Source organism: Piliocolobus tephrosceles, chromosome 3 (genome assembly GCF_002776525.5).
Source record: "Piliocolobus tephrosceles isolate RC106 chromosome 3, ASM277652v3, whole genome shotgun sequence".
NCBI lineage: Eukaryota > Metazoa > Chordata > Mammalia > Primates > Cercopithecidae > Piliocolobus > Piliocolobus tephrosceles.
Genome location: NC_045436.1, coordinates 121052423 through 121073008, shown reverse-complemented (window position 1 = coordinate 121073008; position 20586 = coordinate 121052423). Strand labels below are relative to the sequence as shown.

General features: G+C 35.1%; 1 protein-coding gene across 1 annotated transcript in view; it reads right to left on the bottom strand.

Annotated features, from left to right (window-relative positions):
- The window catches only part of TMPRSS11F (transmembrane serine protease 11F), a 71786-nt gene that overhangs the window by 28525 nt on the left and 22675 nt on the right, over positions 1 to 20586 (bottom strand). The window contains exons 2-3 of the mRNA XM_023232166.2: positions 16621 to 16772; positions 8794 to 8912 (exon numbers count right to left, since the gene is read on the bottom strand). Of these exons, the coding sequence (XP_023087934.1) occupies positions 8794 to 8912; positions 16621 to 16772 (271 nt within the window). The remainder of the gene's footprint in view (positions 1 to 8793; positions 8913 to 16620; positions 16773 to 20586) is intronic.

Genomic DNA, 20586 nt, shown 5'->3' with positions numbered 1-20586 from the left:
CTCTTTCCTCTCCAGGAAAGCTTTCTGCTGACTCAAAGGGATTTTTCTTCTTCTGAACTCCTGTTATGGGAATGGATGAAATCACTTACAGAGCCACAGAAGGAAACGAAGCAAAGCCAGGATCATGAGTTGGATTACTTGGAGGCCTAGGTCAATGGGGAGTTATTGCTTGCAGTCACTTATCAAGCAAATAAACTTTTTCTTCTTTCTTATGAAATTTATTTAAGAAGCTGAATTACTTAAATGATAATGAGTTCTGAGAAAAGAATTGTAGCAGGTATTTGTTCTCTATTCAAATTGCACTGAGTGGGGAGGTGTACCCATACCACAGCTTCGAGAATTGACTGATAACAGTTCACACCTGCACTTCTGCAGAGGATTGTCCTTGTCTGACCTGAGCACCTTGTTTACTAATGTCTGGTAGGCTATGCTCCACCTTCCCTGGGCAGCTCTACTGGTGTAAGACAAGCAACCCAACCCTCTCATTTCTGGGAAGAATCACCTCCGTGATTAATCTAGCCTCCAGATCTCCCAGAGAAATCATGCTGAGGCTACATTTTTGAAACTACGTCTTTATCTAGCTTCTTCCTTTGCCCTTTCCTGCTGTCCTCACTTCCTTATGAATTTTTTCTGAAAGATCTTGATTAATAAATTATTTAATTAAAATTTAAATAAATTTTTATTTAAATAAAATCAAAATAAATTAGTTATAAAATATATGATTAATGATTTATTAATAAATTAATAAATATTTTATTAATAATAAAATAATGGATTAATAAATTATTTAATCAAGATCACAGTCATAAGTTCTGTGTTTTGGAATATAACCTATGCAAAAATAAATTAATCGGTACTAGATAATGCTCTGCTATGCATCTATTTCAGTGTCTCTATTCTTTGGAAGTTCTGTCCTCACACATCCCCAATTTTTAGATAAGGATTTTAGCTTACAGCCAGGAAAATATTCAATAATCTTAAATGAAAGAGTGTTTTGAAAGGTAATATTTTTTGTCTTTAAAGAAGTTTTTGTATTGCAAATGTTAATCTCTTAAAATAGAAGGAACGAAGAATGAAAAAAGAAATCTCTTTAAGATGTCCTTTTAAGAGATAATCCCTCAAGCTAGTTGTTGTAGTTTTAGAATATAAGGAGCCCAATAAAGATGGTTTCAGTGAGAAGCTATTATTAAGAAATGAAATTAGAAAGTGATGGAGTCAACATCTGTAGCCTTTTGATACTGAAAATTCTGCATAGTGGATGGGAGTCATGGGAATTTTCCAGTCTTTATTTTGGAAATCATTTACCTATCCAACTATAATATACTATAATTACAATACTATAATTTTATTTATAGTATTATCTTTTTGGATTGTCTTGAACATTCAGTTCCAAAGTGAAGTCAATGTATCATAGAGCATATGGAAAAATTCCAGAACTCATGTTTATCTTTATTTTTATCTACATAAACAGTTTTTTACAGCATTGGTTTTGAGGTGTGGAATCCTAGCATAAGTACAATAATTACTGGATGCTCCCAAGGGGAAAATGGAAACCAGTCTGTTAGAATGATTCCTCGTCCTAGGATACGTACTTGATAAATCATTCCTGCATTCCATTTAGTTAAGTAGTGATACTTCACACGTTAATTTTAAGTAATCAATATTAATTTAATCACACTAGCAATTCTCAGTGTGTAAACAATTAGTATCTTGTTTTACTTACCAGACTAGTCGTTTTTTTTTAACTTTGGCAAAAAACAATGGAGTACTGTCAAAATATAAATTCAGTTTTTAAACAAAACAGTTCCATGCAAACTCTACACATGCATGGCTTTCATATGGCTTTTGGGCATAGAAAGATGATAGAGACAATCTTCAACATTTTTGCTGAAGAACTATAATTTAAAGTATAAATTTATCATTAAAGTGGATATGTTTCACTCACTTCCTCTCTTTGCCAACAGTGAAAAATGACTGAGAACTTGTTGGGGGAGTGGCAAGATGGCTGTCCAGATACAGCCAGAAAGGAACCTTCCCACTGAGAGAGACCAAAATATTGAGTAAGCCAACATATATCAAATAGACTTCTGGGAGAGAAAACACTCAGAGTTGATAGAGGGGCAATGCAGACACAGAGGCTGAAGAGGAGGAAGCTGGCAACTCTACGTGGTCTTGCTGGATGTTAAGACTAGCTCCTGGCCCTGAATAGCTCCTAGAGAAGGGGTGAATGAAGTGACTGCGGGGCAATTCACTCTTGCTGGGGATCTCTAGGATCATACCTGCAAGAGATCCCACGACCTCCATAGCTACCTGAATTGGCAGGAGGATGTGCCTTGAAAGTAGGCAGAGAGCTCCTGCCTGCATGGAGCCCAGAAGGTTTTGCATGTGGGGCAGCTGCAGCAAAACACAGCCATAGGAACCCATCCTCCAAGGCTCTCTCCCTTCCTCCAAATAGCTCTGACGTCTGCTGACTGCAGGGCCAGGAGAGAGCAGGGCTGCCTTTCTCATGAGACTAGGGTGTGTCTCTTCTGCACAGGCTGCTGTCCGCCGGCCCCTCCCAAGGATGCTACCTGGCTGCTCCCACAAGAACACGCACACAGCAGAGCCTCCACTGCCCAGCACGAGTGCTTTACTGGTTTGCGAGCGTATCCGCTCCCCCAGCAGAGACAGTCTCCAACCCCAAGAGGCCAGAAGACAAAGCTGCAGGCTCAATCTCAACCCCGTCGGGTTAGAGCACATAGTTCAGGAGTGCCAACCCGAGATCTGTAGCTGGTGCTTGAGCAGGGGAAGAGGTCCCACTCTCAGAACACTGAGAAGACTGAGACATGGATTCATGAGCTGGTGCAGAAGCTGGTGTGCCTCCCTCTACAGGGATAATCCAGAAAGAGTGTGCCCTGTCTGACAGTCACTGCCTCTGACCAAAGAAGCACCATAGCCCGGACACCTAACAGCCCAGTGATCTGGATACAGAAGGCTTGGGACAAAACCAGCTGGTTGGGCCAAATACTCAGGCAGTAAAGAGAAGGTGACTTGGTTGAGGGAGAACAAGCTGGGCAGGCCCCACAGCTGTCTGCTGGGCAAAAAACTGTGAGCCACAAGCACTACATAAGCTGCATACCCATGACAACACCACCCTGCCCAGAGATCCCTCACCCTTGACCAGTAGGCCAAGGCATCAACAGACCACCTTCAGATATACTGCACAACCTGCTTTGACTCCACCAAGCAGAGAGGACCAGTGAGCTTCCACAACATTGCAGGTCTCTTGGCAACCTAATCTTTGGCTTGGACTGTCACTACTGCAGGCAGAAACACAGCCTGCCAGGGCACCTCTTGAGGCTAAGGAAATGAGGGCATGGTGCCAGTGACTAAAGGGAGCCCCCTAGGGCACAAGGATGGACCTGGTAAGAGCATCATCTCTCTTCAATCCCACAACCACAGAGCACTGTTGCAAACACGCTGAAATACACAAGAGCAGGGCAGCTAAGAGCCTATCTGCCAGCCATTACTCTTAAGCACCATCTACTGGATCACAGTCTGAATTATAACACCAACAAAATTCTCCCAGAACACATGTCTATGAAACCCATGCAAGAATCTAGCCACAAATAAAGACCCAGTACAGAACTCTGACCCTCTGAAAGCATGAAGAAATGAAGACGACAGACTATACTCAATTTATACAACAGCCAAAATCTCAAGGGAAATAAAGAATGGGGGAAAAAAAAAAAAAGCCCCATTCAAATGACAGCAAATTCAAAAAGATAAAGGAACATGAGACCTCTCATATGAAAAATAACAGGTGCAAGAACTCTGGCAATTCAAAAAGTCAGACTGTCTCCTTGCCTGCAAACAATCACTTTACCTCCCCTACAATGTTTCTGAACCAGATTGAAATGACTAAAACTACAGATATAGAATTTAGAATCTGGATAGCAAGGATACTCATTGAGATTCAGGAGAAAGTTGAAATCCAATCCCACAAGCCCAGTAATATGATCCAAGAGGTGAAAGATGACACAGCCACTTGCCAAGAAAGGACCAAACTAAATTCCTAGAATTGAAAAATTTACTACAGGAATTTTATAATACAGTTGGAAGCATTAACAACAGAATAGATCAAGCTAAGGAAAGACTCTCAGAGCTCAAAGACCAGTTCTTTAACTCAACTTAGGCAAAAGTAAAGAAAAAAGAATTTTTAAAAAAGAGCAAAACCTCTAAGAAATATGAGATTATGTAAAGAGACTAAAGCTATGACCCACTGTCATTCTAGATAGACAAGAAGAGAGAAGAAGAACTTAGAAAACATATTTAAGCATAGGATCTACAAAAACTTCCCCAATCTCACTAGAGAAGTTGACGTGCAAATTCAAGAAATTCAAAGAACCCCTACAAGAGGCAATATAAGACAACTATCCTCAAGGCATACAGTCATCAGATTCACCAAGGTCACTGCAAAAGAAAAAAAAATGTAAAGGTAGCTACAGACACAGGTCAGGTCACTTACAAATGGAACCTCATCAGGCCATCTCAGCAGAAACTTTATAAGCCAGAAGAGACTGGGGACCCATTTTCAGCATGCTTAAAGAAAAGAAATTCTAACCAAGAACTTCATTCCCCAACAAACTAAGCTTCATAAGTAAAGGAGAAATAAAATCATTTTCAGATAAACAAAAGCTAAGGGATTTCGTTGCCACTACTAGTCTTACAAGAGGTCCTTAAGAGTATGTTAAATGTCAAAATGAAGGAACAATACCAGCTACCACAGAAACACATTTAAGTACATAGCCCACAGACACCATAAAGCCACTATACAATCATCTGCAAAACAATCAGCTAACAACATGACAGGAACAAAATATCACATATCAATAGTAACTTAAATGTCAATGGTCTAAATGTCCCACTTAAAAGGCATAGAGTGGCAAGGTGGATAAAAATACAAGATTCTACAATCTGTTGCCTTCAAAAGAACCATCTCACGTGTAGTGACACCCATAGGCTCAAAGTAAAGGGATGGAGAAAGATCTGTCATGCAAACAGAAAACAAAAAGGAGCAAGAATGGTAAAGAAGGAAAAAGAAGGCCATTACATAATGATAAAAGGATCAATTCAACAAGAAGACTCAGCCATCCAAAATAAATATGCTCCCAACATTGGAGCACTCGGATTCATAAAACAAGTTCTTCTAGACCTACGAAGACTTGGACAGCTACACAATTAGGGTGGGAAACAGCAACAGTCCCACTGATAGCATTATACAGATCATTGAGGCAGAACACTAACAAAGAAATTGTGGACATAAACTTGACACTTGACCAAGTTGACCTAACAAGCATCTACAGAATAATACACTAACTACCACAGAATACATACTCGTCTTATCTGCATGTGGAATATACTACAAGATAAATCAAATATTTGCCCATAAAGCAAGCCTCAATAAATTAAAAAAAAACATCACAACAAACACACTCTCATACCACAGTGCAATAAGAATAGAAATCATTACCAAGAAGGTATCTCAAAACCACACAACTACATGGAAATTAAACAACTTGCTCCTGAATTACCTTTGGGTAAACAACAAATTTCAGGCAAAAATCAAACATTTCTTTGAAATTAGGGACAGTAAAGGCACAAGACATCAGCATCTTTAGGATGCAGCTAAAGCAGTGTTAAGAGGAATGTCTATAGCACTAAACACCTACATCAATAAGTTAGAAAGATCTAAATTAGCAATCTAACAATGCACATAGAGAAACTAGAAAAACAGCAACAAACCAACACTGAAGCTAGCAAAATAAAAGACAATTAAAATCAGAGCAGAATGAAACTAAATTGAGACACAAAAATCTGTTAAAAAAAAAGTCAAAAAAAAAAATCAACACCACCAAATTTTTGGTTTATTGAAAGAAAAAACAAGACTGATAGCTATCTAAATTAGAAAAAAAGAGAGACAATCCGTATAAGTACAATCGGAAATGACAAAGTTGACATTACAACCAAACCCACAGAAATACAAAAGATAGTCTATTATGAACACTTATCCATGTAAATTAGAAAATCTAGAGGAAATAGATAAATTATTGGTAACATATAACCTCCCTGACTGAACCAAGTAGAAATTGAAAACCTGAGCAGATCAATAATGAGTTCTGAAACTAAATCAGTAATAAAAAACCTACAAACCAACAAAATCCCTGGACCAGATGAATTCACAGCCAAATTCTACCAGACATACACAGAATAATGGGTACCAGCCCTACTAAAACTATTCCCAAAAAATCAGGAAGAAAGGAGTCCTCCCTAACTCATTCTACAAAGCTAGCATCATCCTAATACCAAAATTTGCCAAGACACATGAAAAAAAGAAAATATCAGGTCAATACTCCTTATAATCATAGATGCAAAAATCCTCAACCAAATACCAGCAAACCAAATCTAGCTACACAAACAGTTAATTTGTCACAACCAAGTAGCCTTTATTCCTGGGATGCAAGTGGCTCAACATACTCAAATCAATAATGTGATTCGCCATATGAACAGAATTAAAAACAGAATGATCATCCCAATAGATGCAGAAAAAGCTTTTGATAAAATCCAACATCCTTTCATGATAAAAACCCTCAACAAACTAGGCATTGAAGGAACATATGTCAAAATAATAAGATCCATCTATGACAAACCCACAGCCAACATCACACTGAATGGGCAAAAGCTGGAACCATTCCCCTTGAGAACTGGAACACAGCAAGGATGCCCATCCTCTCCACTTCTATTCAACATAGTACTAGAAGTCCTACGCAGAGTAATGAGGCAAGAGAAAAAAGTAAAAGGCATCCAAATAGAAAAAGAAGTAGTTAAACAATCTCTCTTCACAAATGATATGATTCTATGTACAGAAAACAAAGACTTCACAAATAAAGCTCCCAGAATTGATAAACTTCATTAAAGTTTCAGGATACAAAAAATCAACATAAAACAATTACTAGCATTGGAAAACACCAATAATGTTCAAGCTGACAGCAAAATCAAGATGCAATCCCATCTACAATAGCCACAAAAAGAATAAAATACCTCGGAATACATCTAATTGAAGAGGTAAATGATCTCTACAAGGAGAAATACAAAACACTGCTGAAAGAAATCAGAGACAAAACAAATGTCTCACAGACATGATCATAGATTGGAAGAATCAATCCCATTAAAATGACCATACTGCCAAAAGCAATTTAGAGATTTAACACTATTTCTATCAAAGTACCAAGATCACCTTTTACAGAATTAGAAAAAAAAGATTCTGAAACTTATAGAGAACCAAAAAGGGCCCAAATCACCAAAGTAATCATAAGCAAAAAAAAAAAAAAAAAAAAAAAAAAGGCAGAGGCATCACACTGAATGTACTTTTAGGGAAATGATTTTCAATTCAAAGTTGTGCATCCAAACTTTCAACTGAGTGAAATATAGAATACAGGATTTTTTTCAGCAGAAAATAATTCATAAATTTTACATCCCATGAACTTTTTCTTAGAAAAGGTACTTGAGGACATATCTTACTATATCAATGAAAACATGGGATGCAAGAAGCAATGGATCTCACAAAAGGGTGCAGTCCTGTCCTGGTTAGGTTTACCTTTGTGAAGTGGACCTACAGCACAACTAGTTGAAATTGAGGAGGAAACACAAAGTTTTAGAAAAGAAGATTTAAAGAAATACCAAGACCTTGGAAATGTCTGATAATACAGTAAAATGGTAGAGGGGTTACACACACATGAAAGAGAGAGAAAATATATTCATACTTAATTCTGGGAACATTATTTGAATGGCATACGAACTGTGGTAATAATTGTAAAAAACAAAAATGCTATTTAAAAAGCTATGGAAAGGGAAATGCTCTTATTGCTTTTCAACATTTAGAATCAACTTATGTAAATAACAGGATAAACTGTAAATATTTTCTCACATTATGAGTAATACAGAGAGAGGATAGTATAGTGAGGGAAGAATGGGAATGCCAAAGTTCTCATCTTTTATTAAAGGAGATTAGTGTCTAAAGCTAATAATCATAAAGAATCATATTAACATAGTGCTCTTCCTATTTGGCCATTAATTCTTGTTTCTAGAATAACTCTTATAAGTTTAAAAGACTACAATCCAAGCTAATATACTGAATTTTGCTAAACAAATCTATGGTCTCCATAACCATGCTTTTCATGGGACAAAAAATGGAAGACTATTCTCTTTGACTTTCTGCTACGACAGTTAAGGAGATGGCTCACCCAATATACTTAAAAAATTAGAAATAACTTGATAAATACATAAGCTATAATAAAACAAAATATGTGAGTCATAACCAGATTTAAGATTAATATCAAAAATTATAGACATACCATGTCCTTTTATATAATTTTTTAAGTGCTTTCAAAATAAACAAATTGGTAAGCTGATTGTGGCAACTCTATATTCTTATGTTAGAAAAGAATAAAGAAAACGAATCAAAAAATATAAAATCAAGAGTTAAAAACAGGAAAACATTTGTTTCAACCAACAATTTCTCAGGAGTTAATTAGTTACCTACTCTAATCTACTATATACATTTGATGGTGCACACAGTATACTGAATATTTTCCACATATTAAGTAATTTAATCTTTACAACTACATGACTTACATACTATATTATCTCCATTTTACAAAAGAAGAAATTGGGACTAAGTTCCTATATAACACCCACATTCAAAGTGATGCAAAAGACACATTAATAAACATTTAAAATTTCTATTGAGCTTACCATCCTTTCAATCTGATGACTCCTTTCTATAAACTCTCTTGAAGATCTCATGCCATAATTTTCTTTGTATTTGATATTTGTGACTTTAAAAGAGGCAAGGTAATAGAAAGACTTATCATCTAAAAGATAAAACAAGTAAAAGTCTCATGGTTAAAGGTAGTAAGTTGTTTTGTCCCCTATGGCTTGCCCACATCTGATAGATAGGCTACTATAATATATATTATTTCTACTTAGTGCAAAAATTCTTGCAGACACTTCTCAAATATTTTGTAATTTCACAACTGCCGCTGGCTAAAATGAAAAATTCTGATCCCAAAGTACTCATACAGAACACTCCATTTATAGATATTTATGCATATCAAAATATTCATAAAATTGGACATGCAACATACAGTGGAAAGATAATAGCAAAAGCAATTGCTGAAAGTCATGTAAATGCCATCAGTTCCCTCAAGGAATTGCTAACAGGTATATCAGACATAAGCTGTATTATGAAGATACACTGAACAAGCTGTCAAATTTTTTTATGCTGTTGCTAAGCTTACTTAAGTAGAAGTCCATATTTATTGTTTTCACCTTCTTTTTTTCCCATTCACTCCCTAATTCTCTGCAATCTGTTCCTACCACATCACTAAAGCTGTCTTTGTCAAGGACAACTGTTGTAATGTCTTTCATGATTTTGTTTGTTTGTTTTACTCCTTCATTTCCTTGTAGCCTTCATCATGTTCCCTGAAAACCTATCTTTGGTTTTATGTAGCCATCTTCTAGTTTTCTTCCTTCCTTCCTGGCCACACGTCTCAGTTATCTTGGTGAGCTCTTTATTTCCACCCTTCTTGTTGGCATTCAAAGATTCTATCTTTGACCTGGTCATATTAAGTACTTTTTGGTAATCTTAACTGGGATGGCCTTACCCACTAACTAATTATTGATGACTCAAATTCTTTATCTTCAGACCAAATCTTTGTCATGAGTTTCAATTCGCTATCAACTGACTTTAGGAGACTGTTTACTGCACATTAAATAGGCATTTCTAATATATTTCCAAAGTGAAATAATCATTTACTTCCTTATCTTAAACCTTCTCTACTTCCTATATTTTATATCTTTGTGAACAGCTCTAACATCCATATGGTTACCCAAGGCTTGGTTTCATCCTGATTTCCAATATCCAATTAATTTTTCAGTCTTTAAATCCTGTAGCTATAACCCATTTAATCTCTAATCTCTCTCTCTCTCTCTCTTTTTTCTTTTTGGAGATGGAGTCTTACTCTGTTGCCCAGGCTGGAGTGCAGTGGCACAATTCCAGCTCACTGCAACCTCCACCTCCTAGGTTCAAGTGATTCTCTTGCCTCAGCTTCCTGAGTAGCTGGGATTACAGGGGCATGCCATCACACCCAGCTAATTTTTGTATTTTTAGTAGAGAACGATTTCACCATGTTGGCCAGGCTGGTCTCGAACTCCTGACCTCAAGTGATCCACCAGCCTCAGCCTTCCAAAGTGCTGGGAATACAGGTGTGAGCCACCACACCCGGCCAAATCTCCAATTTCTTACTGCATTTTAAACGTTCATTTTAAAACATTTTTTAAATGTTTAAAACATTTAAATATTCATTTAAAGTTTTTTAAATGTCAAAAACAAACATTCATTTAAAAACATTTTTTAGATCATAAATGCTATATCAGAAAATCTGGAATGACCAGAAAATTATATACAAGAGAATAAAAATCTGTAACTGTAATATCTAGAAGTAATTGATGTTATAATTTTGGCTTTTATTTATTCTGTTAAAATAATTGTTTTACTTGACTGAGATAGCTTATCTCCACAATTTTGTATCTTTTTTGTTCCACTTACAAAATTTATTCTAAGCATTATCTTCTCTAAAAAAGTACATTTTATTCATTCAAAATGAGATGTCAAGAAATATGAATCAGGGTGACATTTTACCACAACAGTTTACAATCTATTTTGCTGATAATTTTTACTTCTTTATTTTTACTGATGGATGAGTGGACAAATTAATCAATATTTACCAAGTTCCTAACATACACTAAACTCTGTCTAATCAGCTCTCACATATATTATCTTATTAAATTTAATGAATTCAAGCTACCTCTCAAGGCACTTCTTGAAAAGATTTCACAATTAAAGTTTTATTACAAAAAAAAGATTAAAATGAAGATTGATCTCAGTGTGACAGAGCTATTTTACTCATTATCATACACATATCCCTATATTGTCTTTAAGAATTTCCCTGTTAGGCCAAAGCATATTCTGGAATCACGTAGAAGTAAAAGTGATTTTAATATATACTTTAAGTGCTTTTAAAAGTGCTAAAAATATGTTATATGTGAAGCATAACTATATTAGTCACTATACTATAGCTTTTATGTTAATGTTGAACTTTCGTATTAATAAATAATAATACCTTTCCTTTACTGAATTGTCATTATATGCAGAGAACATGATATTTGCCATTTATTGAATATTATATGCTCAGTTCATTTCACCAGTGAAGAAATTCAACATTAAGTAAGTTTTTATAAAAGATCAATTAGGAAGCCACTGTAGAAATCCAATTTAATAATGGCAAATATTTGTAAGAAATTACTATATACCATGCACTGTGTGACAACACAAATCTAGTTTAATCATCACAACAATTTTCTGAATTAAAAATAATAGTAAACCGCTTTACATAAGAGTACTGAAGCTTAGTGAAGTAGAAAAGAAGTTTGCTTAAGATCACCTAACTAATTTATGGTGAACCTGAGATTAAAACCAAGATGTGCTTGGCTCTTGGGATTTCATGGGAGAATAACATTTTATGGGAAAACAAAATCCCTACATTCCTGGAAGTGGATCCAGTTCTACAGAACAGGAAGACAAGTGATGCTATCTCAATGCAAATTTTACTCTTTAGGTTTTCAAGAAACCAAAATTAAAAAACAGCTTTAGATAATTGGGTTTCTGGATTTTGTTAAAACATAATTCTAAATACTAAAATCTTTAAAATATTTCATGCACCTCTAAAAAGCATATTTGTTTTTACCCCATAACAAGTGGTATAATAATTGATTCTAAAAAATCCTGAAAAAATGTATCTGGGACATGAAAATGCTTGTTGAAAATATAATTTACCATATAATTCCAGTAACTAAATAACAAAATAACAACAAACACAGAAAATCCTGAGACAACTGGCAAATTTAGTGTTTGAATTGTTTTAGTTAGTGTCATATTTCATGTGAATGGTAGTGAATGTTATTTTATTCATTAATCTCAAAAGAGCTTTACACAGTTATGAAGGCAGTATTATATATATACATCTTTATAATACATAAAAATATATGTATATAATATGTGTAACACATAATATGTATTATATATATTATAAAATTTGTGTATATACATATGTGTGTATAATTTTTTCACTGGCAAAGGATATTTCTAATACATACAACTGACAATGAATATATATATCCAGAGAGAGCTATTTGAAATCAATAAGAAAAAACAGATGATTCAATACAAAATGGGAAAACGACTTAAAAAGGCACTTCACAATAGCAGAAAATCCAAATGACCGACTGAGACAGGGACAGATCCTCAACATCATTGTAGAACACACAAAGGCAAATTAAGATTATGATGATAATGCTATAACCCACACCAAATTAGCAAATATAAAAAGCTATGGCAACAGTAAATGTTGGTGAGGATATGGAGCAATGGGAACTGAGATGTAGTGCTGGTAGAAAACATTTTAGTATTATCCATGATGATAAAAAAGCACGTGCTCTGGCCAGGAGTGCTGGCTCACTCTTGTAATCCCAGCAATTTGGGAGGCCAAGGCAGGCAGATCACGAGGTTAGGAGTTTGAGACCAGCCTCACCAACATGGTGAAACCCTGTCTGTACTAAAAACACAAAAACTATCTGGGCATAGTGGAGGGTGCCTGTAATCCTAGCTACTCAGGAGACTGAGGAAGAAGAATTGTTTGAACCTGGGAGGCAGAGGTTGCGGTGAGCCAAGACTGCACCACTGCAGGACAGCCTGGGTGACAGAGCACGATTCCATTTCAAAAAAAAAAAAAAAAAAAAAAAAAAGCATATGTCCAATGACCCAGTGATTCTGTATCTGCATAGTTCCTAGACAAACTCTTGGATGTGTATAACAAGATCTACGTATAAAAAGATTTACAGCAGTATTGCTTTAATGACTAAAACCTGGAACAACCCAAATGTCTAAGTATTTGAATGACAAGTAAATTATGGAATATTAAAGATAATGAATATCAGTCAGTAATTAAAAAAAAAAACAGACTAAAGCTACCTTCAACAAGGCAGATGATGCTTGCAACAATGTTGAGGAGATGCAAGTCTCAAAAAAATATGTACAATGCTGTTATATTCATTTAATATTCAAATAGGAAAATGATTTTAAGACATTTTCTTTCCCTGAGGAAATAACCAATAAGAATCCAAATGGAAATCCTGAGGATAATAAGCACACATTAATCTAAAAGTCTTTTCATCATGTCAAGTAATAAATAGAGACATGAATTCTATCAAGCATTTAATAGTGAACTAATAACACAGTAATTGTTTTTTAAAATGATACTCAAGTAGCATTGAAAAATTTTATGGAGTTGTAAATATAAAACCTGAGAAGGAAAAGGTAGTTCCTGATATCCATGAGCTGAGTTTTGGTATTTCCATTGAACATCAACATCAGACAAAGCCATTCTGTGACCATAATCAATGAAGACCAAAAAAAAAAAAAAGACCATTCCATATTATGTCTGAACTCAGACAAAGACAAGAACACTATCTAAAACAATAAAACAAAACAACAATGGAACATCTCCCTATTTTAGCCAATAGGAGTGACTACTGTTTCTCTACCAAATTACAACTTTAGCCTCACTTCACTGCTAACCTAAATAGGATTTAGTAAGATACTCGATCATAGCATTGTTCCAGGTTTCTGACAGCAATCAGATAAAATCCAGTTCAGAGAAAAGATCCAGTTCCTTCAATCCTCCCCCTGAATCACCTAAGATAAGTCAAAATCTCACAGTGCATTTGTTTAAACAATCTTTTACTATGCACTCTGTGGTTCTCCATGGCATATGTTCTTTTTCCCCTGTGTATATCTGAAGATGTATTCCTATGATCTCTGGCTGAAGGGCACTGATAAATCAACCCTATTCAAAAGTCACTGATTTTATTAATTCTTATTTTAAAATTGCCCATTTTTAAAAACAGTGGATAATTGGTCAGAATTATAATACGGTGAAAGCCGATCCTTCATAATTATTGAGATCTTTAGAATAAAAATAACTCCATCAAATATACTTCCATCCTGGTGATGTGACTTTTACCACTATGTCTGCTAAAATCCTTATTTCTATTGTGATTATTTCACAATTATTGATAATTTTTACTAGACTGTCTTTCAGATCTATTCATGTACAATCTATAAAAGTAGTATTTTAGAAATAATTTGTCTTCTGTTGTTACCCTGGTTACTAGAATGTAATTTCCTTCACTGAATTCCTTCTGTTATAAAAATAGGTATGTTCCTTTTAAAAACCGCATCATCTTATGTACCTCTATTTTATCCCATTCTACTTGTTTAACTTTTGTCATGGTCTACCTTCTCCCCTCTTTTCCTAAATGTCCATCTGCAGTCAGGCAACTTTTCAATTATCTGCAGTCAGGAAAGTCTTGGAGATAGAACACTCAAATCCTTGAGTGTTAGCCTCTGTATTAGTTGTCTACTGCTGCTATAACAAATTACTGTAGGTTTGGTGACTTAAAACAACACAAAATTATACTCTTACAGTTCTGGAGGTCATATATCATATGTGAGTTTTACAAAGCTAAAATCAAAAAGTTGGCAGAGCTGGTTCCTTCGAGAGGCTGTAAGGGGAGAATTTAATTTTTGCCTTTCTCTAGAGTCTACCCTCATTCCTTTGCTGGTGGTCCCATTTTACATCATCCCATCCTCCTCTTGCTTTTGTTCTTCCTCCTTTGACCTTCTTTCCGCCCTTTTATTAGGACCCTTGCAGTTATATTTAGGACCTATCCAAAAAAACCAGGATAATGTCCCATCTCAAAATTATTAGTTTAATGACATCTGGAAAGGCTTTTTTGCTACATAAGGTAAAATTCACAGATTTTAACAATTAGGACATGGACATCTTTGCATGGGAATGGGGCATTATTCAGCCTATGACAACCTCTAAGATTTTTTAATGGCTAAATGCTTTTTTTGTCATTATTTTTACTATCCCTTCATTTTTTTCTTTTTTAAGCATTGGGAGTGAAAGGCATTTTAAAAACAAAACTATTTCATTACCTCCTAACCCAAAGAAAATACTAACAAAAGATAAAACTGTATAGGGTAACTTGGCTTATGCTTTCATTTTATGAGAGTCTAAGGAATGGATATTATCAATCCCCCAATAATGAGGGTAGGAAGGTAAACTGGGCATGTTGGACAATATTTCATTTCTTCTTCGGATCATTCAAATGTGATTTTATTGCCATGACTGATATGAGTGCCTAAAATATTAAGTCTCAATCACCTGTGATTAAAAATGCAGAAACTGGCAGGGCATGGTAGCCGATTTCTGCATTTTTTGCATTACAGCCAAAGTGCTGCCTGTAATCCCAGCACTTTCAGAGGCCAAGTCGAGCAGATCTCCTGAGGTTGCAAGTTCAAGACCAGCCTGGCCAACATGGTGAAACCCCAACTCTACTAAAAATACAAAAATTAACCGAGTGTAGTGGCAGGCACCTATAATCCCAGCTACTCAGGAGGCTGAGGCATGAGAATTTCTTGAACCTGGGAGGTGGAGGTTGCAATGAGCCAGGATCGTGGGACTGTACCCCAGCCTGGGTGATAACGCAAGAATCTGTCAAAAAAAAAAAAAAAAAAAGAGAGGAAAATACAGAATCCAAAGAGGAAGGTAAATGAATCTTAGTTGATTGTCATTTGGCTCAACTATGATACTGACTCTCCATTTTTGCATATATAATTAGGAATTAATTCTGAGATTTTCCTTCTTCCCAGTCATAAAAAGTTTTTTTTTTTCAAAAATAATGCTTGATCTTTAGCCCTTTAAAAGTATTTTTCAAGGGCCGGGCGCGGTGGCTCAAGCCTGTAATCCCAGCACTTTGGGAGGCCGAGACGGGCGGATCACGAGGTCAGGAGATCGAGACCATCCTGGCTAACACGGTGAAACCCTGTCTCTACTAAAATACAAAAAATTAGCCGGGCGTGTTGGCGGGCGCCTGTAGTCCCAGCTACTCGGGAGGCTGAGGCAGGAGAATGGCATGAACCCGGGAGGCAGAGCTTGCAGTGAGCTGAGATCAGGCCACTGCACTCCAGCCTGGGCGACAGAGCGAGACTCCGTCTCAAAAAAAAAAAAAAAAGTATTTTTCAGATAACTCTTCTTATATCCTGAGCTTTTCTTGAGGCAACTCATTAATATACCGATTCTGAGAAGAGTATACTAAACTCTCAGCATATTATGTAATTTGTCTTTATGCTAAAGATGATCTTTTAATTCTTCTTTCTCTTTTTTATGTGTTTCTTTTAGATATGTCTATCAATGCAATGCTTATTACAAAGTTAACTGGGTGGAAATATGTAACACAGAGCTCAATACAGAGGCAAACTATAATTTAACATCAGTAAAAGACTGGTAATTAAAATGTTAATATCATGCAAATGTCACTTTTTATACAACAGAAAATTTCAAGATACGAAGTCATGGAGTACTTAGGCAATGGAACTATGACCTGGATACTTACCCTCAACAACAAAATAAGTAACAATACCAATTGCAATTCCTATGATTGCTACAATTGCCAATGTGAAAAGAGCTAGACGTACTGAGTCCCAAAATTGCTGTTTTCTTTGATATTCAAGTCGTGAGAATTCAGCTTCTGAAAATTCAACAGGTCTGTGATAATAGAAAGAAAATAGAGACAATAAACATCCATTATAGTTCAACTTTATGTTTACTTACTATGTTCCTCTACGAAAATAGTGTATACTGCTAAATAACAGTGAGCAGCTTAGACCTTGAAAAGAACAGTAGGTTTTAATTTGTATATCCCCCTAAAACCCCAATCACAGAATGAGTTTTAGATAAAGTTCTGCTGATGTTGACATTCAAGTTAGGATATCTTCCCACTGTGTTTTATTGGCTTATTGGCAATTTAAAACTTTGGTAGTGAAACACAAAGACTGGCTTTTAGATTTTAATATAACTACTTTTTAAGTAACCTTAACAATTTCTTAATGGCACGTTGCAAAAGTAGCAACGTTACTTTTGAAGACCTGATCATGGCTCTTTTCATTTACTAGCACCTCCCAATGAAATCAAAAATGGTGAATTGCACTTAGTAAGATTCCACCACGCATGAGCATCCTTCACTTACATTTGACTCACATGACCCTACTGGTGCATTACCTCCATTACTCAAAAATATCTTACACCATCTATCTTTTTCCAACTTGAAAGTTGCTGTTTATTTACTTTACTGTCTGAATTCTTAAATAAGATTCAATATTGTGATATCTTTCAAGTGAAATTTTTCTGTAAATGTCTTCATGCTTTTAACTTTACTTTATCAATATTTATTGTGAATTTATTTTGTTAAATGAGATCATGAAAAAGGCCTTAGAATAGTACCTACCACATTAAAATTATGTTTCAGAAACTGTTCTAGATCCTTAAATGTATACATATTTTAAGACAAACTATTTGTCTTTGGGATGCCCACACTTTAAAGGGGGAGACAGACATGGAAACAAGTAGTTATTATATAGTGTGAACTGTGCCAAAATAGATTTGTACAAGAAGAAAGAACACTAAACTTTTTGAGGGGTTGTGTCAGGAGATTTTATTAAGAAAGTGACATGATTACAATTTTGAGGAATAAAAGCTCATCAGTTCAAAACAAAAGGACAGAGAAAATACCATGTGGGTGGTGCGGGGGGGAAGGTAGAAATGTGAAACAGCATTCATTACTAATAGGGGATAAAAATATAAATAAAACATGAATCCTACATAGAATACAATTTTATTCCCTATAGTCCTCATGTTGTACATTAGATCTCTAGACTTTCCATCCTACATATCTGCTACTTTGTATCCTCTGGCTGACATCTCCCCATTTAATTGCCCCTGTAACAACCATTATGTTTGCATCTCTGTATTTTGTATTTTTAAAAAAATATTACACATCTGAGAGAAAATGCAATATTTTTCTCTCTGTTTCTAGCTTATGTCACTTAGCTAATATCCTCCAGGCTCATCCATGCATGGCAAATGGCAGGATCTTGTTTTTTTTCTGGGCTCAGGAAAATTCAATTGTATGTATTTACCACAGCTTCCTTATCCATCCGTCAATGGGCACTTAGGTTGTTTCCGTATCTCAGCTATTGTGAATAATGCAGCAATGGACGTGGGAGTGCAGATATCTTCACCAGATGAAGATTTCATTTCCTTTGGGTATAAGCCCAGAAGAGAGATTGCTGGGTCGTATGGTAGCCATATTTTTAATTTTTTAGAAATCTCCATACTGTTTTTTATAATGTCTCTCTACTATGTTTCACCGGCCTAAGTGTTTGTCTTTATGCCAGCACCACACTGTTTTGATTAACATAGCTTTGTAATACAATTCTAAATCAGAAAGTGTGATGTCTCAAACTTTTTCTTTCTCAGAATTATTTTGGCTATTCAAGGTCTTTTATGGCTCCATACAAACTTTGGGAGATTTTTTTTTCTATTTCTATGAAGAATACCATTGAGATATTGATAGGGATTGTGTTAGATCTATGTATTTCTTTGACTAGTATGGACGTTTTAACAATAGTAATTCTTCTGATTCAGAACATAGGATATCTTTCCATTTATTGGTATTGTCTTTATTTCTTTCATATTTTATAGTTTTGGCATACAGATCTTTCACTTCCTTGGTTAAATTTATCCTAGGTATATTACTTTTTAAATTTTTGATACTATTGGAAATATAATTGTTTTCTTCATTTATTTTTCAATTAGGTTGTTATTTGTGTATTGAAATAATACTGATTTATATGTTGATTTTGTATCTTGCAACTTTATAAAATTCACTTATTAGTTCTAATAGTGTTTTGTGGCATCTTTGGGATTTATACATTTAAGATCATGTCAAAATAATTTTACTTCTTCCTTTCTGATTCAGATACCATTTCTTTCTTTTCCTTATCTGACTGCTCTTACCAGTAGTTCCAGTACTATGGTGAACAGAAGTGGCAAGAGTAGGAATTCTTGCTTTTTACAGATGTTGGTGGAAATACACTCAGTTTCTCCCCACTGATTACAATATTGGTTGTAGGTTTTTCATAAATGGCATTTATTGGGTTGAAGAATTTCCCTTCTGATGTGGTTTGGCTGTGTCCCCATCCAAATCTCATCTTGAATTGTAGTTGTCATTATCCCTACATGTCATGGGAGGGACCTGGTGGGAGGTAACTGAATCATGGGGGTGATTACCCTGTGCTGTTCGCATGAAAGTAAGTTAGTTCTTACAAGATCTAATGGTTTTATAAGGGGCTTTTCCCTGCCTTCACGCTGCACTTCTCCTTGCCATTGCCATGCGAAGAAGGACGAGTTTGCTTCAGCTTCTGCCATGATTGTAAGCTTGTTTCCTGAGGGCTCCCCAGCCCTGCAGAACTGTGAGTCAATTATACCTCTTTCTTTTATAAATTACTCAGTCTCAGGTATTTCTTCATAGCAGTGTGAGAATGGATTAATACACCTTCTATTCCGAAACTGTTGAGAATTTTTATCAAGAAATAATGTTGAACTTTGTCAGAGATATTTTATATTAAGATAATCATGAGGCTTTTATCTATCATTCTACCAATGTGATACATCACATTGATTGATGTATGTATGTTAAACCAGTCTTGCATGCCAAAGTTAAATCCCACTCGATCATGATGTATAATATTTTTGATGTGTTGCTGTATTCAATATATTTTATTGAGCATTTTTGCATCAATGTTTACCTAAGAAAGTTGCCTGTAGCTTTTTTTTTTTTTCTTGTGATGTCTTTGTCTTCTTACGTATCAAGGTGATGCTCGCCTCGTAAAATGTGTTGGAAATCATTCCCTCTAGGTCTTTTTTTTTTTTTTTTTTTTTGCAAGAGTTTAGGAAGTACTGGTATCAATTATTCTTTAAATATTTGGCAGAATTCAGCTGTGAAGCCATCTGGTCCTGGGCTTTTCTTTGTTGGAAAGTAACAACCTTTATCATACTTTGTATTGCATCTATTATAAAAGATAAAATTATGTTTGTTCTTTAGTTCTTTTGAAGGTGGAAATGTTTGTTTTGCTGTATTTTCTTTCTTCATGTTAAAGTAAAATGGGAATAAAAACGAGAAATACATAACTCAAACCTAATCTTCCATGTAAGTAAATTTTTTAAAAGTTAAACAGAAATATCTGAATATCCTCTAAACTAGTGATGGGTTTTTATGATTGACATAAATACAAGTTGACTGGGTTTGATTCTGGCTTTGCTACTATCAGCAAGCTAATTAAATTCTGTACTTCCATCTCCTCATCTGTAAAATGAAGAATCAAAGTCTTTCATGGCTTTGTCAGAATCCAAAATAATACAAATAAAAAATACCAGTAAATAATTGGTGGATAGTCCTGTTTCTTTCAATCCCTAAAGCAAAGGGCCTTGTTTTGTTCTGTTTTTGGTTTTTTCTTTAAAT